Source organism: Manduca sexta, chromosome 1, assembly GCF_014839805.1.
Source record: "Manduca sexta isolate Smith_Timp_Sample1 chromosome 1, JHU_Msex_v1.0, whole genome shotgun sequence".
Classification (NCBI taxonomy): Eukaryota; Metazoa; Arthropoda; class Insecta; order Lepidoptera; family Sphingidae; genus Manduca; species Manduca sexta.
Window position 1 is genome coordinate 4591539 of NC_051115.1, and position 22907 is coordinate 4614445.

Sequence of the window (22907 nt, forward strand, 5' to 3'; positions counted from 1 at the left end):
ATGTAATCTGCGTTGGGTAATACCGGATAAAGGGGTAATTACGTTATCTCAAGATTACAGCTAAACTGTTACTAACATTAACTATAGTAAACAACTATGGTGTATAATAGCAAAATAATACTTCAGGAAAAGATACAGTAAGAAGTGAAACGGGCTGCCGAGACAAATGTCCGCAGATTTAAAACCCAAGCAGGCCTTTGACTTTTCTAAATTTATGAATATTCTTTGAATTATCGCTTGCTTAACGACGGAGAAAACATCGTAAGGAAACCTGCAAAATCTGATAAGTATTCTATAAGAATTTTGAGGGTATGTGAAGTCTGCCCGCACTACAGCGTGGTGGACTAAGGCCTAATCTCTCCGTAATAGAGGAAACCCCCGCAGTAGGTCAGTATATAATATTATATTATTTATTGTATACTTCAAACTATATTTTCTGTATTTAGAAATATTCTCGCATTTAGCAGTAACCTTGAAACAATGGAATTACCCGTTAATCCGGTATTACCTAACACACCCAATCAACCACATTAGACACACACACAGTGCCTGCTTTATACTTATCTCTTTACTACACGGCAGTAGTTTGCAGAAACAAAAACGACTGACTCCTTAAACAATGTATACAGAGTCATTTTGGCATCGCGTTACTAAATGAAACCACATACTTATCTACTTGGAAATAACACTACAATAAGTTACTCGAACCGTAGATGTAAATAAAAAAGTAAGTTTCGAACAAAATAAATATTAATATAATAATAATATCAGCCCTGTATTATATACTTGCCCACTGCTGAGCACGGGCCTCCTCTACTACTAAGGGATTAGGCCTTAGTCCACCACGCTGTAGTGCGGATTGGTAGACTTCACACACCTTCGAAATTACTATAGAGAACTTCTCAGATGTGCAGGTTTCCTCACGATGTTTTCCTTCACCGTTAAAGCGAACGATAAATTCACAAAGAATACACACGTGATTTTTTAGAAAAGTCAGAGGTGTGTGCCCTTGGGATTTGAACCTGCGGACATTCGTCTTGGCAGACCGTTCCACATCCAACTAGGCTATCGCCGCTTAATATTAATAAAAAGTAATTTTAATTTTACGCGCCCTAATGCCACTACTTCTACTTTAAGAGAATTCGTCGCAGCGACATCATACTTTCAGTCAGAAATACACGCAAACGCCATATTAGCATTAAACTACAAAATGACGAAAAAATCAAAACACTAAAACCTTGATTTTTCGTCAAATATTAGTTATTAATGTATTATTTTTGGCACAATGTCAGCGAGGGTGAATCGTATGTGGTTTCATTTAGTAACACAACGTCAAAATGACCCTGTATATTTCTACACTGACTATTGAATGCAATTGACTACTTGGGCCTTGATTCTCTATGCCACGCGTTATTTTGTCAGTATTTATCGCGTTCCGGGATCAGCCTGTGTATATCCAACAGGCGTAATTGTCTTTTAGAGTATTATTTATCCCAGAAACATTATTTCACGCAAAGCTATCGTCGGTTGTAAGCTAATTGATTTAAGCGAAATTTTTTTGCGAAACTAACTTTCATACATAAATAAATCAGCTCTTTTTCTGTTTTTTTAAGCTAAATGAAATTTTTCGAAAAAAAAGTCGCTAAGTCAATTATCCTTCAACCGTGGATATTAATTCGCACTCTTAATAAAATAATGACCCATTCCAAAACTGCCAATTTGTGGGAAAAAAACAACCAATTCCTGTTTGCGAATTTTTAGTTTTTTCCCTTTTTTTTCATATTATAGGTTTCATTTACCTATCTTTAATAAGCTCAATTTATAACAACTTCAAAATAAAAGATAGCAAACAAAAATTAGTTTTCCGACGTCTGCCACAAATTAATAATTTTGAAATAGTTCATTATTTTATTGAGTTATATCGCATTGAGTATAATTTCAATAAATATTGTAAGTTTTCACAAATATAACCTGACGCGACTCTTACGATTGTCATAGAGAAAAAGGGCCTGAATGTTTTCAAATCACTGTGAGGTTATGTTTGAAGGTTTTGCTCGGTCTTCAGTTCTAATGCCCAAACATGTTGCGGCCAGCCGGTTCTTCCTTTCCCCCGTTTCTCTGCTGAACTTTGCTGTGGACAAAAGGTATTGGTTACTATTTTTAATACATATTTCTATAATATTTACGCGCTGGAGAGACTTGTTAACGTTCGCAAACCAGGCAAAGATTCTCGAGGCCAAGCCCCGGCTCGATGGACATTTTTTTAATGCCTTTACTGATGAGACGAGCGTACCGTAGTTCGTAATTTTTACTGGTGATAGGTCTCTCATATGAGAGCCGGCCTGCGTAGGTACCACCGCAATGTCTATTTCTGTCAAGCAGAGTGAAGTCACTGTTGTAGGTTTGAAGAACATTGTAGCCAGTGTTACTACTGGACATAATAAAACTAAAAATGAATGGCGAGCGCAGTGGAATAACAAACACTTTGTAATTTAAAGTGTTGGATGGTGTTTCTGCTTATGGATCGTATCGCTTACCATCAGGTGAACGTCAAGCTCGTTGCTTCATTTAAAGCAAGAAAAAAAAACTCGAATAAATACAAATGTCATACTCCAATCTTCCAAATAAATGGTAAGAAATGAGTAAGGAAAGGAACCTTATTTCGTCTATGGGGTATATCCGTATTTTTGCAACCACGGGCATTCTCATCAAAGGACAAAAACTAGTGTCGTCCTTCAAAGCAATAAAAAAATAAAAAAAATATATCGGCGATAGCCTAGTTGGTTGTGGAACGGACTGCCGAGACGAATGTCCGCACGTTCAAAACCCAAGAGCACACACCTCTGACTTTTCTAAAATTATGTGTGTATTCTTTGTGAATTATCGCCTGCTTGAACGGGGAAGGAAAACACCGTGAAGAAACTGCACGCCGGAGAAGTTCTCTATAGGAATTTCGAAGGTGTGTGAAGTCTACCCGCACTACGGCGTGGTGGACTAAGGCCTAATCCCTCTCAGTAGAAGAGGCCCGTGCAGCAGTGGGACAGTATATAATACAGGGCTGATATTATTATTGTTTTATATAATAAATAGATTTGAATGACACCCGGAATATAAATACACATTCTGGGTTGACGTATACTTAGTCTGGCCATAAATACTGTTACACTTAATTATAAAAAAATATTACATTTGAATTTCGAATCTGTCATTTTTATACGATTGTTCATTGTGTTTTCTCATTTTGGCGCCAATACATTGTAAAATATTTTGCGATATTAAAATGGTGTGGGGTGATAAAGAGAACCGAATCGCTGTGATAGCATTACACAAAGTAGGTATGGAGCCAAATGCAATTTTTAAAACTCTCCATACACTTGGTATTAGTAAAATGTTTGTGTACCGGGCTATTAATAGGTACAATGAGACCTCCTCTGTTTGTGACAGAAAAGATCTGGCCGTCCACGTAGTGTTCGTACGAAAAAGGTGGTCAAAGCAGTAAGGGAAAGAATTCGAAGAAATCCTGTCCGAAAGCAAAAGATTTTATCTCGGGAAATGAAGATAGCACCTAGAACCATGTCGCGTATTTTAAAAGATGACTTAGGACTTGCAGCCTATAAGAGACGCACTGGCCATTTCTTAACTGATAATTTAAAGAAGAATAGGGTGGTAAAATCGAAACAACTACTGAAGCGGTACGCAAAGGGAGGTCACAGAAAAATTTTGTTTACGGATGAGAAAATTTTTACAATTGAGCAACATTTTAACAAACAAAATGACCGTATTTATGCTCAAAGCTCTAAGGAAGCTTCCCAATTAGTCGACAGAGTGCAACGTGGACATTATCCGACTTCAGTGATGGTTTGGTGGGGTGTTAGCTATGAAGGAGTGACTGAGCCATATTTTTGTGAAAAGGTATCAAAACATCGGCACAAGTGTATCAAGATACCATTCTTGAGAAGGTAGTTAAGCCCCTTAACATCACCATGTTCAATAACCAAGTATGGTCCTTCCAGCAAGACTCGGCGCCGGGTCATAAAGCTCGGTCCACGCAGTCTTGGTTGGAATCGAACGTTTCGGACTTCATCAGAGCTGAAGACTGGCCGTCGTCTAGTCCCGATCTTAATCCGCTGGATTATGATTTGTGGTCAGTTTTAGAGAGTACAGCTTGCTCTAAACGCCATGATAATTTGGAGTCCCTAAAACAATCTATACGATTGGCAGTGAAGAATTTTCCCATGGAAAGAGTGCGTGCTTCTATTGATAACTGGCCTCATCGTTTAAAGGACTGTATTGCAGCCAATGGAGACCACTTCGAATAAGCTTTTTATATTTTTAATTGTTTTATATTTATGTATTAAACTGACACACTGTAAAAGTAATAAATGTTATTTGCAGTTAACAATTTTCTTTTTTCTTTATTACAATATTTATGGCAAGACTAGGTATATAAAACTGCTTGCGGAAATCGACTTCTGCAAATTTAAATCGCCAGTATTATCAAATGCAGCATGCGGGGATCTATTTTTATCTCAAAAAATGCTGTAAAATCTCAACATCCATAACACGTGTACCTGTATATAAAAAATTAAACAGTGTTTACGTTATAAAAGTTTTACGACTTCCTCTGTTTGTTGTAAATATCTACTGACTTTTTGGTAAACTGTATCTTTTACTTCAACTTAGATTATCATCGTTGCAGTCCACAGCTGGACATGAATAAAATGAATCCGTCCTAGCCGAATTTCAGCCACGGCGGCCAATCTCAACGGAGATGAGACAGATATTATACTGCAAGAGTGGGTGCAATACACAAGCACTCTGTTCCTTCTCATAGTCCGGTGAGACGACATGACCGGAGAGAGATCAGCTGGACCAACGGCTTTACGTGCTTTCCGAGGCACGGTATCACACCGCCAACTACCTGACTCCGAGCTGCGACTGAGTAATTTTTAAGATGGAAAAACCCAGTCACAATTATTTTGATCCGGGATTCGAACCCAGGACCTCAGCGCGGTAGCCGTACTTATACCGTATACAATTTCAACTACGCCACCTAGGCAGTCAACTGCTAGACATAGGCCTCTTCCAAGGTACGCTGCAGAGCCCCCTGTGCTGCTTTATGCATCCAATCGCTGCCCTCTTGTAGAAATCCTTCCGCCATCTCACCTATTGTAAAATTTTCTGACGCCCAGCGGCGGATCTCGGCACACGTTGCGTTTACCAAGTCTTTCTGTTTCTTTCTTTTAATTATCTATACTTATATTATAAAGAGAAACAGTTTGAGTTTGTTTGTTGGTTGGTACGAGGTAATCTTTGGAAATAATGAACTGATTTTGAAAATTCACTAATAGGAAGCTATGTTACTTCTGAGTGCTATATTGCTGTGCTAAGCGCAAATGCGATATCAGGGAAACCTTATTTCGAGATAATCGAAGTTTTGTAAATATAGTTTTGTATGTAAAACTGAGATAGAGAAACACTTTTAAGTTATTTTTAACAAGTTCTAAACAAGATACCGTTATTTAGATAAGTTCATTGGATGGGTATTTCTTTAATCTATCTGACGACGTAAATATCAAGATTTTGTTTTTTTTTTTGAGATACCGCTTTTGAGCATAATGGCCCACGTAACGTCGCATTCCGGGATCGACCTGTACATATCCGATTCCAACAGGCATAATTGGGAACCGGACTCATTTTTGTTCTTTACTATTATCAAATATTTACATAATATAAATTATAACACAGAAGGAATTATTGAAATCCGGTAAACAATCAACAAGTTATAAGTCTTTGAATTTCGGTGGAAGGGGTAATTGAAAAGAAACAGTAAAGAGACAAAATACCCACATGTGACGTCATCGGGAATTACGACGCGTGCGAAAGAAAGAGATGAAGCGATATCCCCACATCGCGCCCACTTCTGCACATTACAATATTTTAAATATGAATTACTCGCGCATTTTTTAACCAATATTTATGCAGTTTTCGCAGGAGTGCTTCTTTTTCGTATTATTAACCGTTACATATAGAATAATGTACAAAATCAAGCATAGGCCGGTCCCCTATTGTGTTGACTGCCGAGGAATAATAATCTCTCGTCAGTCGACTGTTTATTGGACCCGACTCCACTGACAATCAGGTCCAGTGGCACTTTACTACGCATAAAAAATTGTATTCGTATATTTGTTCAAATATCTAACAAGGATTCTTTCCTTTCTGCTTTGCCATAGTGGTGTAAAATACGAACATCATCCAGCTCTGAAATGGCTCCGCCCAGACGCCTATTGCAATGTTTCCACGAAATAATTCAATCAGTATTTTATTGAGTTTATCTGCGGCGCAGAGGGCCATGTGGCTCTGAGTAATTACGAACCGCGAGTGACAAGAGGGAGCGGCTGAGAGGGAATATTTATTTTTTTACACGCAAAAGAGGTTACAAGATCGATATATCGCAGTCTTAATAAAATAATGACCTATATCAAAACTGTTAATTTGTGGCAGTCGTCGGAAAACTAATTTTTGTTTGCTACGTTTTTTTGAAGTTGCTATAAAATTGAGCTTATTAAAGATGGGTAAAAAATGAAACCTACAGCATGAAAAAACTAAAAAGTCGCAAACAGAAATTGGTTGTTTGACGATTTCCACAAATTGGCAATTTTGGAATGTGTCATTATTTAAATAAGAGTGCGATATGTACTACGTACTAGATTTAGCGTTCCGAACATTCACTGTATTCAACTGAATTGAACTGCAATCCATTCAAACTGACTAGTATTGTCAATATTGACAGCTTGTGGTTGTGTATGGAGTGGTGCTTATAACATAAGAACTCGAGTCTAAGTGTAAACCTGGATGTCAATAAAAAATATTATTCAAATAAGTAAAATTATTTGTTGTTCAAGTGAATAAATAGGTCATAACAGTGACGTTTTGGTCTCCATTTTAGTTCAGATTTTGAACAAATAGTTTATATGGACGTTCGTGTCTATAGAATATACGTCAATGGGTTACAAACATAATATAGACGGTTGTAAGCTAATTGATTTAAGCGACATTTTTGCGACACAGTTTCATACATATTTTAAATCACTCACTCACTTTTTTCTATAAGCGGCGATAGCCTAGTTGGGTGTGGAAAGGGACTACCAAGACGAATGTCCGCAGGTTCAAATCCCAAGAGCACACACCTCTGACTTTTCTAAATAATCATGTGTGTATTCTTTGTGAATTTATCGTTCGCTTTAACGGTGAAGGAAAACATCGTGAGGAAATCTGCACATCTGAGAAGTTATCTATAGGAATTTCGAGGGTGTGTGAAGTCTACCAATCCGCACTACAGCGTGGTGGACTAAGGCCTAATCCTTCTCAGTAGTAGATGAGGCACGTGCTCAGTAGTGGGCAAGTATATAATACAGGCCTGATATTATTATTATTATTTTTACTTTTTTCTATGTTTTTTTAAACTAATTAAAATTTTTCGAAAACAATGTCGCTTAAGACAATGAGCCTTTGAACCGTCTATACGTACTTAAAGCTACAAATGAGATTCTTTACATAATTATAACCTAACTTGTGTTTCGCAATAAACTTATAATAGTTCGAGTGATATTACTAAGTAATAATGGTAAAGGAAAAAAAAGTAATACTGGAATCCCGGGTCGGGCCAAAATGATAGTCACTTAGTTGTTCCATATTAAATATTATTCAGTCGCAGCTCGGAGTCAGGAAGTTGGCTGTGATACCGTGCCTCGGCACGTAAAGCCGTTGGTCTGATCTCTCTCCGGTCATGTCTCACCGGACTATGAGGAACAGAGAGTGTTTGTGTATTTCACACTCGTGCACTATAATGTCTCCTGTCTGATCTCCGTTGAGATTGGCCGCCGTGGCCGAAATTAAGAAGGAATTCTATGTAAACAGTAGTATTAAACCAGTGGCGGATTTATATTTTTTATGAGTGCAGGCCACTTTATTTCCGCTGCCCCATGAAGGTAGATTTATATGTGGGTTCCATAAATACTTAATAATTATCCATTTGTTTGTATTATGGAAGGCACTGAAGTTAAATAAACGAATAATTAAATCGAGTGAGCGTCCTCTGAAATATGCCGCCACTAAGTGGCTGCCGTCCACAGGCCGCGGCCTATAGGGCCTATTTACAAATCCAGGACTGATTGGAACAAAATTGTATTGTACAAATCGCTACATCTCTAGCCTCGCGCCGCCCGCCGCCACGCGACCAGATCTCACTAGTCTAATAATAATTATGCTGAAACACTGTAAATCGAGTTTTTATTGATGCTAAACAGTTTCCCGCCGTTCAAAGAACGTTCTGGAACTTTCCCCAGGGAATGAAAACTCCTTTCATAAACTTTATTAAGTCTATATTGTGGCAGAGTTCTAAGATTATATAAAGCGGACATTGGGAAGAGCTATACAAATATTTTGCGCTTGTGATGGTTCAATCTACCGAGAAATATCAAAATATCAATGTAAAGTACCATTTCTTCCATATTTGCACGTTTTTAATACGCATTTCATCATAATTTCTGTAAATATGTCACTATTTTTTTCCATGCCATAATTTGCAAGTTTTTAATGTGAGTATTAGCATATTTACTGTAAATATTATTTTTGTATTAATATCTAAGGACTTGTAACACGAACATTTCAAATAAGACAGCGACTTAGTACCAATCGGTAATCACTTTTGGAGCAAAAATTTGATCCTGATGTTTAGTTTATAACTAACTACTAATATATTGTTTAATGTCTGATAGCTATTTCAGAAAAAAAATTACCGCGACTCACCTAGATATAATAAATTTATCGACATGATATTAAAGGTAAATGATTTTATAGTATTTTGTTATTGCTTTGAATGAGAGACGAGCTTGCTGTTCGCCTGATAAGCGATACGATCCATACACAGTAGAAACATCAACACCTTGAATTATAAAGTATTGTTTGGTATTCCACTGCGCTCGTCTGAGACGTGAGATGTTAAGTCTTATATCCAGTAGTTACTAGCTACAATGTCCTTCAAACTGGAAAACAACAGTGACTACACACTGCAGCTTGGCGACATTGCGGTGGTACCTACTCAGGCGGACTCTCACATATGACAGACCTACCACCAGTAAGAATTTATTTATTTATTACACACAAAACATTTTATAATCGGGTACACATTGTATGCAAAATTGCTTAGTCTTTTAATAGAATCATAATTCAAAACTTGTGTTCCGGAATTAATATTAAATATTAACGAGATATCAAATGTGAAATTATCTAATAGTAACTATTAAAAAGCAGCGATAGCCTAGTTGGTTGTGGATCGGACTGCCGAGACGAATGTCCGCAGGTTCAAATCCCAAGGACACACACCTCTGACTTTTCCAAAGTTATGTTTATATTCTTAGTGAATTATCGCTTGCTTTAACGGTGAAGGAAAACATCGTGAGAAAACCTGCATACCTAAGAACTTCTCTATTGGAATTTTGAAGGTGTGTGAAGTCTGCCCGCACTACAGCGTGATGGACTAAGGCCTAATCCCTCTCAGTAGAGAAGGTCCGTGCATCAGTGGGACAGTATATAATACAGGGCTGATATTATTATTAACTATTAATGCTAACTTCAATGTAAATTAAAGTAGTTACTCTACCTACCCCTGCAGAGGAAAAGGCGTGCTATAACTGTAGCACTATCGGTACAGTAGTATTGGCGCCTATAAGTGCACGCACAGACACCGTTATCTACATTTCAAGAGCGTTCCCCAGTGAATCAGAGTCAAGTGGCACCGTGTGGTGCAGTATACATACTTTATACATTTCATTTTTATATTAGTACCAGCTTTTGCCCGCGGCTCCGCCCGCGTTATAAAGTTTTTCGGGCTAAAGTTTTCCGTTATAAAAATCACGCTATATGTTTTCCCGGGAACTTATATTCTTCCCAGGGTCTCAAACTGTCTCCATACCAAATTTCATCGTAATACGTTGGGTAGTTTTTGAGTTTAACACGTTCAGGCAGACAGATGCAGCGGGGGACTTTGTTTTATAATATATTTTTGTAGAATTGGTAGTTCCTGAGATTAGCGCGTTCAAACAAACAAACAAACTCGTCACCTTTATATAATAGTATAGATAATTGGTGCAGTTATATACGCACTTTATAAATTTCCCTGCTTATTCATAGACGTTATTTATCTAAGGACGGAGCATTGCTGTGATAACAAATCTGTTTTTCAGCTTTGTTTATCTGACAGCCAACTAGATTCAAATTGTATCTCGATATTAGCCAATCACAACGGCCTTATGTCTACGCATTACAAAGGCTGCCATGCCGTCAGCACTGAGAAACAGATTTATAATCACAGCAATACTCCGTCCTTAGATAAATAAGGGCGTTCATTTTTATATTTGTATAATATCAGCTCTGTATTATATACTGTCCCACTGCTGGGTCTCTGCTACTGAGAGAAATTAGGCCTTAGTCCACCACGCTGTAGTGCGGGTAGACTTCACACCCTCAAAATTCCTATAGAGAACTTAGCTATGCAGGTTTCCTTACAATGTTTTCACAATCAAGCGATATTTCACACACACTTAACTTTAGAAAAGTCAGAGGTGTGTTTGCGTTTCGCATCGGATATTCGTCTCGGCAGTCCGTTCCACAGCAACTAGGCTATCGCCACTCAAATAATAATAGTTTTATATCAATGTCTAACATTCGCGTAAACATAAGAAATCATTAGGGGTTTTATAAGTACCTTAATAAAGTGTATTAGTGTATTTCGAAGGTTGAAAGGCTAATTTACTAAAGCGACATTTTTTTTTACGACACTAAGTTTCATACATATATAAAATCAACGCATTTTGTTCTAAGATGTTTTTATTACATAGATATGTTGTCCGAGCGCAATACTGGCAAGACGAAAGCAAGGTAATTGCCCGACATTATAGTCAACCTCCAACCACTGTCGCGGCTAGTCGGCTTACTAACTTTTGTATTTTTATAAATAAAATACCTTCCTGTGTTTTTAGACGAGGTACAAATTATACTCCAACTGTGAATGAAAAACCTTTTCATTTCATACGTTAGTAATAAGTATACACTATTTAACCTATTTTTAAACTAATAAATGCATTTTATTCGACTGTCATGGCGACGAGGCGGTGGACGCTCGGGTCCACTCGGGCTCTCTCGGGTCCACTCGGGCTCTCTCGGGTCCACTCGGGCTCTCTCGGGTCCACTCGGGCTCTCTCGGGTCCACTCGGGCTCTCTCGGGTCCACTCGGGCTCTCTCGGGCCCGCTCGGGCCGTATCAATGCGAGCCGCTAGGGCTGCGACTATAGTAAATACTGCGCTGTTTTTATGTGCAATTTTGTTAGTGTATGACGCGTGTATTTATAAACGTCATTGGTTTTATCTATGTTTTTTTAAATTAGTTACTTAATTTTTTTCGAAAAAGTATGTCGCTTAAATCAATTAGCCTTGCAACCGTCGATTTGTATGTCTGTCTGTGGTTTTGTAGCTTCTATTCTAACTTAGAATGGACCATCGATATATGTACTACGTACTAGATTTAGCGTTCCGAACATTCACTGTTTTCAACTGAATTGAACTGCAATCCATTCAAACGGACTTTAGTATGGTCAATATTGATAGTCCCTGGTTGTGTACGGAGTGGCGCTCATGATATAAAAACTCGAGTCTAAGTGTAAACCTGAATTTGAATAAAAATTTAATCAAATAAGCAAACTTATTTGTTGTTCAAATTAATAAATAGGTTATAACAGTGACGTTTTGGTTGCCATTTTGGATCAGCTTTTGAACAAATAGTTTATATGAACGTTCGTGTCTATAGAATATACGTCAATGGAATGGACCAATTGTGATGCGATATTTAAATTAGTCTTAATATATAAAAATCGTAGGCAAAGGACATCAACATACAGCCAACTAACCTGAGCATCAGCGGGTCTTCTCCTCGGAGGGGTGTGGTGCAGGTCGGCTCTGAACCCTCCCGCGGGCTCTCCATCCGTCTCCAGGACCTTCAGCAAGTACGAGATGTAGGAGGTCGCCAACCGAAGCGTTTTGATCTGGACAAAAACAAAACGGAATAAAACATTAATTTAATTTTGGGAATATCTCATTGCCTCGGAAGAGAGCTCAAACTTTTGATCAGTTATAGACGGGTTTTAATAATATTCTTAACAGTTGCTAGTGATGGACAGTTTTTTGACAGATACCAGTGATGGACAGTTTTTTTTACTTTTTGACAGTTACCAGTAATGAACAGTCAGTTTGTAGACAACATTCATGTATTGGCTGAGTATTAAAATACAAAAAAGCATGGGAATGATATCGATAAGTCTCTTGCTATGATATTTCATACCCATACATAATTTTAGTGTTAACGATTGTCAATGTGCATATCGCTACAACCCTGATAGTGTATTGATTATCATCTAATTGGTGTAATTATGCCGGCCTGTTTGTATCAGAGGCTGATCTCAGACGCGTACGTGGGCCACTATGGAGAGTTTTAGTTGTGTGCGATCACAATTCGGACGAAAACAAGTAATTATATTTTACATAAACGGCTAGTTTAAACTTTTTTAATGTTTCGAATTGATGTATTTTTAATAATCAAAATGGGAGTGAAATTTGTGTCTCCCCCCCTCTAGTTTAAACTTTGAATAACAGTTAAAATCAAACACAAAACCCGCTATAGCACTCCACGTAAGGCTCGCATAATTGTGCTAAATGGCAATAATCATCTCTCGTCAGTCGACACTATTTAAAACTCTGCGTACCATCAGGTGCATTGGCTCACTTTGCGTGCCCTTCTAAAATAATATCAGCCCTGTATTATACTGTCCCACTGCACAGGCCTCTACTGAAAGCGTTTAGGCCCTAGTCCAACACGCTAAAGTGACATTGGAAATTTAAAAAAGAATAACAAAAGAAGGGGCCTCTATAATATACTGTCTCATTGTTACACAGGCCTTTACTGAAAGGGTTTAGGCCCTAGTCCAACACGCTAAAGAGACATTCGAAATTTAAAAAAGAATAACAAAAGAAGGGGCCTCTATAATATACTGTCTCATTGTTACACAGGCCTTTACTGAAAGGGTTTAGGCCCTAGTCCAACACGCTAAAGTGACATTGGAAATTTAAAAAAGAATAAAAAAAAGGAGCCTCTATAATATATTGTCCCATTGTTACACAGGCCTCTACTGAAAGGGTTTAGGCCCTAGTCCAACACGCTAAAGTGACATTGGAAATTTAAAAAAGAATAACAAAAGAAGGGGCCTCTATAATATACTGTCTCATTGTTACACAGGCCTCTACTGAAAGGGTTTAGGCCCTAGTCCAACACGCTAAAGTGACATTGGAAATTTAAAAAAGAATAAAAAAAAGGGGCCTCTATAATATACTGTCCCATTGTTACACAGGCCTCTACTAAAAGGGTTTAGGCCCTAGTCCACCACGCTAAAGAGACATTCGAAATTTAAAAAAGAATAACAAAAGAAGGGGCCTCTATAATATACTGTCTCATTGTTACACAGGCCTCTACTGAAAGGGTTTAGGCCCTAGTCCAACACGCTAAAGAGACATTCGAAATTTAAAAAAGAATAACAAAAGAAGGGGCCTCTATAATATACTGTCTCATTGTTACACAGGCCTCTACTGAAAGGGTTTAGGCCCTAGTCCAACACGCTAAAGTGACATTGGAAATTTAAAAAAGAATAAAAAAAAGGGGCCTCTATAATATACTGTCCCATTGTTACACAGGCCTCTACTGAAAGGGTTTAGGCCTTAGTCCAACACGCTAAAGAGCCATTCGAAATTTAAAAAAGAATAACAAAATAGGGGTTTCTATAATATAATGTCCCATTGTTACACAGGCCTCTACTAAAAGGGTTTAGGCCCTAGTCCAACACGCTAAATTGACATTCGAAATTTAAAAAAGGAAAAAGCAAGAAAAGGGGCCTCTATAATATACTATCCCATTGTTACACAGGCCTCTACTGAAAGGGTCTGACTTAGTCCAACACGCCGAAGAGACATTCGAAATTAAAAAAAAAAAGAGGAACAAAAAAAAATTGGGGGTAAAAGTTTGAGTCTCAACCGTGAGGCATGGTTACCTTGGTCATCTTAGTGTCAGGCAGCACATGGGGTATGTGCTGGCGTAACTTAGAGAACGCCGTGTTGATGCTCTGGGAACGTTTCCTCACCATCTGAGTAAATGGTGAGATGCTTTTAACCTATATATATATATATCAATGTTACTTGTTTTAGCGTCAAGAGGTGGTTAAGAATTGCTTAAATAGCTAGTAGTCTTCGAAACGTTGGGAGGAAACTAAAACATTAAAACCGCGATAAAATCCGAAAAATGTTTAATTTTAATGCTTAAATAGCTGTCAAAACATCACCGGTTCGTAGTTTAAACCTTATTAAGAGGCAAGATGGCGGCTTGACTTACAGCGGATCGAGTAAATTTATATTTTAACTAAGCATAGCTTTGCCAAATTTTTATAAGTAAACCTGTATTTTCCCTGTTTTTGCAACATTTTTCATTATTGCTCCGCTCCTATTGGTCATAGCGTGATGATATATAGCCTATAGCCTTCCACGAAAAAAGGGCTATCCACCACAAAAAGATTTTTTCAGTTCAAACCAGTAGTTCCTGATATTACCGCTTTCAAACAAATAAACTCTTCAGCTTTATATAATAGTATAGACTAGACCTGGCGTTTCGCACACTCATTGTTTTCAACTGAAGTGTACTGCAATGCGGTATTGGTTGCCATTTTACTTGCACTCTATTTTAATCGCTTTAGCACTGCATGTTTATAGTTTGGTCGACGACTGATGTTCATATGAACGTGTTAGAACTAATGAACGAATAGTTTATATGAACGTTCGTGTCTATAGAATATATCGCACTCTTAATAAAATAATGACCCATTCCAAAATTGCCAATTTGCGAGAATCGTCAAACAACCAATTTCTGTTTGCGACCTTTTAGTTTTTTCCCTTTTTTTCATGCTATAGGTTTCATTGTTTACCTATCTTTAATAAGCTCAATTATAGCAACTTCAAAAGAAAAGGTAGCAAACAAAAATTAGTTTTCCGACGAATGCCACAAATTAACAATTTTGAAATAGTTCATTATTTTATTAAGAGTGCGATACTATGTTTAAGTATGTACTTTATTCTTACCTTAGACAACTTCGTATCCGGCGGCACATTAGGTATACATTCTCTGAGATCTGAGAAAGCAGTGTTTATACTCTGAGTCCGTCTTCTCTCCTTCTTGTTGGCTGTGGTTCTTCGTTTAGCTACTCTGATGAAGGAGGGCGGCGCGGGGCGGTCGTAGCGTAGAGGGAGTGCTTGCATGTCGCAGTCGAGTCCTGGGAGTGATTATGTTTGTTAATTCTGGGTGTGGTTATTTTATTTTATTCTGGGTGTGATTATGTTTTTTAATTCTGGGGGTCGTTATGTTATTTAATTCTGGGTGGATATGTTATTTAATTCTGGGTGGATATGTCATTAATTTCTGGGTGTAGTTATGTTTAGCTATTTCTGGGTGTGATTATGTTATTTAATCCTGAGGATTGCTATATTTGGTCCCGACTTTTGAGAGAGCTAATGAGATAATGGAAATGACAGGTCTGGTATGGTACACTCTACTTAATACTCAATTAGTTATCGTCGTCAAGAAATGGGCCTTACTGCTACGTAATAAAAGTTTAATAATAGAAAAAGATGAATTTCCAGTTAGTTCTAAAGATGCTGAAGTCTTACCCCCTTATTCATAGAAATTTTTTATCTAAAGACTGGGTAAAACTGTGATTAGTCTGTTTCTCAGTACTGACGGCATGGCAACCTTCGCAGTGCGTAGACATAGGGCCGTTGTGATTGGCTAATATTGAGATACCTCAAAAAACGTCTATGAATAAGGGAATTGTTCTCTACGCCACACGTTACTTTGACAATGCGTAACGCGCAGAGTGGAGTGGGTTACGACAGTCGACATAATTATGCCGGCCTGTTAGACCCGAATAAATAAAATAAAATAAAATGCTTTATTCATCACGTAGGCGAACATAGTTGCACTTATGATAAGTCAAGGTACATGAGAATATTTAATTATTACTTAATTAAATTAGCTATATAAACAAAGACAATTTATATTGAAAATAAAATAAATGAAAAATACAGTGAACAAAGAAGCCAACTCGGGCTGGCAGGTAAGAATACACACAGGCTGATCCCAGACCGCGACACTTACGTGGGCCACTATGGCGGGTTTTAACACGTGATATAAAATACATCCGACCACCAGCGGTGCTAGTTATATTACTTATTGTCCTGTGAATTATATGTCGACAGTAAAAAAGCTAATTGACTTTTAGCGACACTAACTTTCATACATATTTAAAATCAGCACTTTTTTGTTTTTTTTTTTTTTAATTAAATTCTTTCAAAAAATTGTCAGTTAGTCTAGCGTCGATATATTTTCAAAAGTAGACTACAGTCTTCCACACATAGCGAGGCCGACTTCTAGCCGGCCACCCCCCACAAACACCACACTCTTAGCAAACACACTATAGTGGGACACGGAAAAAATACACACACGTAACCTACATATAGTGATGTTTCCACAAGGACATTACGGACACTTACCAGCACTGTTCTGCCCATACGTGTGGTGTAAAGGATGATGATACGCGTCGAATGCCTCGTTACTCGTTATTTGCATCTCTTCGTAACCTAAAATGAATAAGTTATTAAAAAACGGTCCTATGTACTTAACAGTTTGTTAAACAGACATATGGTTGTAGTTTGCGAATTTGGAATTTGCGAAAATGGAATTTTACCGATATGGAATTTCGCAAACCTGGAATTTTGCGAATATGGAATTTTACCGATATGGAATTTGGCAAACCTGGAATTTTCGAATATGGAACTTTATGGATTAGGAAATTTTACGTATATGGAATTACGCAAATATAGAATTTTGTAACAAACTCTTGAAGTAATTCACTAAATTCTAGAATCAATAAAATGTAACACTTACCATAATTTCGTCCTATATAATGAGTGTTGTCGTGATATACGTCTTGAGAATCGAACTCTTGACCATCCGCGTTCGTGGCCGGCCAGTACACTCCCCCATCCATTGGGCTGCCTGTTAAAAAATCTCAATTTTATATATTAAGTAAAAGATACCTTGCAACAAAATTTAGCTAAATTCAACAAAGTTAAACTTTATTAGCATGAATGACTTTGTTTAAATTAATAAATTATGGCCATGAGTTCAATACTACAGAGAATAGAGCGTTCACACATAAAAGTTTAAGACAATAGAAATTGGCATACAGAATACCATTCCACACTAATTTCGCGAAGATACCACGGTGTTACGAGTTTACTTTCATAGCGAATGGGGTTTTTTACAAGCAAAATGACACCACTACACCTGATGGTAACGAGTGGGGTCCAATATTTCGACTGATGAGAGATGATTACCCCTCAGTCGACACAATTATGCCTGTTGGAACTGGATATACACAGGCTGATCCCGGAACGCGACACTTACGTGAGCCACTATGGCGGGTTTTAAAACCTTGTGTATTTACAGTACTATTATATTTAAGCTCCTTTGTTGATAAGAACTTTTTTAGTGTTGTATTTATGTATATTTAATAAAACAACGGATGGTTTTTCAGGGTCTTGTCAGTTCCTCTTTTTTATCTTTATTTAAGGAACTTCGTCATATTTTTATGAAACTGTCCCTGCGTACGTCCGTTTTTATTTGTGTTTACTCATTTTTCATACACCTTTCTGCTGCCAAGTAATAATGTGTAGTCACTGTTATGTTCTGGTTTGAAGGACATTGAAGCCAGTGTAACTACTGTACATAATAATTAACATCTCATGTCTCAGACGAGCACAGTGGAATACCAAACAATATTACGTATTTCAAGGTGTTGGTGTTTCTAGTGTTTATGGATCGTATCGCTTATCATCAGGAGAATAGCAAGCTCGTCTCCATTCAAAGCAAAAAAACCTGCGTTGCAATTAATATTTCATCAGTTAGTGTTTTAAACTATATATAAAATACATATTATCCACAGCACCCAAGTATATTTTATATTTATTGTTATTATTTTGTAACTAACTTGTACGTGTTACCTAATTTGAATAAGTTGTATACACTTCTATTTGGATTCTGACTAGGCATTAGATCCACTGTAATGTAATTTAGATTATTATTGTCAGTAATATGTTTAGTGTATCTTTATAAGTAAATATATACCTTGGTGCGACGGCTGACAGTAGAATGGCGGCTCATATCGCTCGAAGCACTCGTCTGATGGTGACATGCTGCCGTAGCTGGACATCTGGCGTGGTCCTAGCAAAATAATTACAATTAACAATAATATGAAATGAAATGTTTTATTTGTAAAATGTTATACATTATTAGCTATAATTTCTGTTCATACGTTCATTATAATTTACTAGCTTTTGCTCGCGGCTTCGCCCGCGTGAAGGATTTTCCGGAATAAAAATCTCGCTAAAAAAGTATCCGATTTAATTATATTTATGGCTCACTATTTTGGTCATAGTTGCTTCCAGATAAAAGGTAGATATATGCTGTCGCGGACTTTTATTTAGAACTATTTAAGATGAACAATACCACGATACATCGTCTTTGTCTAACTCCAACGGTTTAGGCAGCGTACGCCAAGATAGCAATTTTTTTTTCCGACTTACTTGATATGTATCGTTATATTATGAACAAATTACACAAAATCATTATAAATTGTAGCCTATGTGTTATCCTGATGTATAACTAATATTACTGTAAAGTTTCATCCAACTCCGTTCAGTAGTTTTTTCGTGAAAGAGGACCAAACATCCATACACCCATCCTCACAAACTTTCGCTATTATAATATTAGTAGGATGTTCAGCATTGATGTATATTCTGTAGACACGAACGTCCATATAAACTATTTATTCAAAATCTGAACTAAAATAGCAACCAAAACGTCACTGTTATAATCTATTTATCTATTTTTACTTATTTGACTAATATTTTTTATTCAAATCCAAATTTACACGTAGACTCGAGTTCTTATATCATGAGCGCCACTCCGTACACAACCGCAAGCTGTCAATATTGACCATACTAATCCGTTTGAATGGATTGCAGTTCAATTCAGTTGAACACAGTGAATGTTCGGAACGCCAAATCTAGTACTTAGTATATATCGATGATGTTTAGAGTGAGTTACCGCAAAAACGTATTTTCTTTCTTTGAAGAAGCTTATCAAGAACCGGATAGCTAGTAGCTTTCTTATTGCTAAAAGAAATTCAGGTACAATACTCCGACAGCTAACTCAAACAGATACACGGATGTCTATTATCTGAAGTATGTGGAACATAAACAGTGCATGTGTGCCCCACGTGCGCGCTCCGGACACTTGACACAGCTTCGTACTACAAAGATTTATACAAATAAATATTAGTAACTAGGGATTAACCGATAGCCTAGTTGGTTGTGGAACTGCAGGGACGAATGTCTGCAGGTTCAAATACCAAGAGTACACCTCTGACTGTTTTTTAATTATGTGTGTATTTGTGAATTATCGCTTGCTTTAACGGTGAAGGAAAACTTCGTGAGGAAACCTGCATACTTGAAGATCTCTATAAGAATTCCGAGGGTGTGTTAAGTCTACTCACACTACAGCGTGGTGGCCTAAGGCCTAATCCCTCTCAGTAGAGGAGGCCCGTGCAGCAGTGGGACAGTATATAATACAGGGCTGATATAATTATTTAGGGTTTGAAATACAGTTTTGCCCTCATGTGCAATGTCAGCTGATTTTAAGTTCGTCGCTTCTTAGTCAGAAATAAATCCAACCTTAAACTCAATAAAATAAAGCATCAAATCAGTCATATGCCTAATATAGTTAACTTTATGTGTGTTTTTTTATACTTTTATTGTTTTTCAGTGTGTGTAGAAAACTATTTAGGTGTAAAAGAACATTTTTTGAAAAAATATTTTATTTATTTTATCGCGGTTTATCTTTCCAAATCAAAAAAAATCCTTGCCAAAGAACACTGATTCCTGCCTAGAATGATTCGCTAGGCTATTGACATTAAAAATCATCCAAATTTCAATAGAGATGGTTAAAAGCTTGCACAAGCCTGGGGTCCAGTTCTACATTTAATTAAATCGGAACCCAAAAGACCGGACTGACTTCAAGACACTGTGAGCTCATTCTGCGTAGATCGAACCGTCAATTTTTTGTTGTATAATTGTAAAATGTAGGTAGATATTGTAACTTTTCGGGCAACCAACACCTCAGTCCTCTCCATGACCACGAAGGCTGCAAAATTTTCGAAACTAACAGAATCCGAAATTCGTTTAGGAAAGAATTAAGTATTATAATACAAAAATAGCACGTAAGAATCAAAGTATACGCCGCTAAAGTCAATGTAACGTTACGTTAGCAAAAAAATTCTGAACAGAAGTCTTATTCGAACTCAAGTGGGGAACATTTTTTGTTGAAACGTTATCTATGAATTATCTCCACATTAGTGTTACGAGTAGCGAATGTTTAAAATATTTTCAAGTTCATTTTTTGGTTATTAGATAGGCAAAACTCAAGATACAACTCGGATAACTTAAGTAAATCATACGTTACGCATAGGTATTCCAAACACTTAAATACTCTGCCTTTCTAATACCTATGTTTTATTATTAATTTTGAATTTTGTGGATGTTAACTGATATTTGTGTATAGAACTTATTAGTATTGAAATATATCGACGCTCCCCAAGAACACAGTCTCATCTGCAAAATGTCTAGTTGCAGTGTGAAGGTTTTAAGTTAAATTAAAATATAAATATCAATTAAGTACTCATTTCAAAACTATTGATTGTTATCAAAAAAATTATTGTTATTAAAAATGTATTTAATTACGACTTTGAGGTGAGTAACTGATATTTATATTTTCACACTGCAACTAGACATTTTGCAGATAAAATTTTGTTCTTGGGGGCCGTCTTTATATTATAAAAAATAAATAGTATACTGCATGCATAATTTGTGACTACGATATTAACAACTTCTGGGTGTAATCGCGGTTTTTTTTTATATTATAATTTTCTCCCGACGTTTCGAAGACTGCAGCCTTCGTGGTCACGGGAGGAACTGAGGTGTTGGTCATCCAAAAAGTCAAAGTTACAATACCTACCTATATTTTACAATAATATATTTTCCCGAAACGTGACACTTACGTGTGCCACTATGGCTTAAACACCTTGTGTACGGTCGATATCCGGGCCGATATAATATATCCCACCAGGATTGATTGAATTATCTTTTTTTATTTAAAGTTATGGTTGTTTTTGCAAATGTTATTTGTATTAATAACTTTCTGGTAATAATATGATGATAGGCTCGCCATATCGCTTACTATTACAAAGTCCTGGGTTAATTTTTACCGTTGCAAATTATGTATTATTTTTTTTTTTCTAGTTAGAAAAGTGTCTGAAGACAATAGTTTATGGTTCTTTTATTTATTTTGTTGTAATTATAGAGAACTAGCGACCCGCTCTGGCTTCGCACGGGTATAACATAACAAAATAACAGTATTTCTCCACTATTTAATGGATGTTATTATACACAAACCTTCCTCTTGAATCACTCTATCTATTAAAAAAAACGCATCAAAATCCGTTGCGTAGTTTTAAAGATTTAAGCACACATAGGGACAGAGAAAGCGACTTTGTTTTATACTATGTAGTGATTTCCACTGAAAAATGTGATATATACAAATACATTAAACTAACTATATAGTTAGTTATAGATTGGACGTCAGGGCCAAAGTTTTACTTCAAAAGTTATTACCAATTGGTAATAAGTCGCTGTCTTATTTGAAATGTCCTTATATTAATGCAAAAATAACATATTTACAGGAAATATGATAATATGCGTATTAAAAATATGCAAATCACGTTATGGAAAATTATGAAGTATTTTACATTGGTGTTTTGCTATTTTACAATAGATTGTGTAACCATTGCATGAGTATATAAATTTTTGTATGCCAATCTTTCCAATGTCCGCTCTTTCTAATCTTAGAACTCTTTGGATATATATAATTCAATTTGCAAATATAAAAATAACATAGAAATTTGTAATAATGAGTCCGCCCAAGTGAGGGACCTAGTTGTGCCTTTGTCTAATTCTTCGAAAGTAAATAGGCATTTTTAATTAATGTAATAATTCCCATTAGGTTAAAGCCATTTAATTATTTTTTTCATATTAAGTAATTAAAGAGCTTTTAATTAACATTGATAAATAGGTTACTTACTTTTTTATATGCAAGACGAAATCATTCAGACACCATATCGGCACAAATTTTAAGGAAAAAAATCCACATAAACACAAAAATCAATAAACACCTGTATTAGTTTTAAATATTTACTGGCCACTGTTTAAAAATAATTTTATTTTAAATACGTCAATATTTATATTCACTATTTTCACGCATAAAATTGGAATAATATTTTTGTTTCCTTTACCGAAAAAGTAACCTTTTATGTTTTTGTTTATGATTAAAAACTTTTTACAACACGACTGTCGCTTTATGACGAAATGTCAAATAACACAGACGAGATGTGGGAAGATCCGCCTATCCCAAACTAAAGATTAAAGAATGCAACAATGTCCCCTCTCCCGAAGGAAGATGGGAGTGGCTTAGCATTTGGCTGTAAAAAGGTCGTATCTCCATCTTATTTCAAAAAGGCGGGAAATGAACTTTAAGAACGAGTCATTAAGAACGAATGAGGGAACGAAGGGCATAACATTCATTTATTT

At 36.5% G+C, this 22907-nt stretch overlaps 1 protein-coding gene across 2 annotated transcripts; it reads right to left on the reverse strand.

Moving 5' to 3' along the window:
• Positions 1 to 1031: 1031 nt before the first annotated feature.
• On the reverse strand, positions 1032 to 22715 carry LOC119193758 (heart- and neural crest derivatives-expressed protein 2-like). Of its 2 annotated transcripts, XM_037447412.1 has the most exons (8): positions 22402 to 22715; positions 18334 to 18429; positions 17092 to 17202; positions 16698 to 16784; positions 15231 to 15421; positions 14153 to 14245; positions 11966 to 12100; positions 1032 to 2131 (listed from the first exon to the last, which is right to left on the reverse strand). In XM_037447412.1, the coding sequence occupies exons 2-8, from the start codon at positions 18416 to 18418 to the stop codon at positions 2036 to 2038; spliced, it is 798 nt and encodes a 265-aa protein (XP_037303309.1). In that variant the 5' UTR covers positions 18419 to 18429; positions 22402 to 22715; the 3' UTR covers positions 1032 to 2035. The 2 variants fall into 2 exon arrangements, with proteins under 2 accessions (XP_037303309.1, XP_037303311.1); XM_037447414.1 differs by lacking the exon at positions 14153 to 14245.
• Between the last annotated feature and the right edge of the window lie 192 nt (positions 22716 to 22907).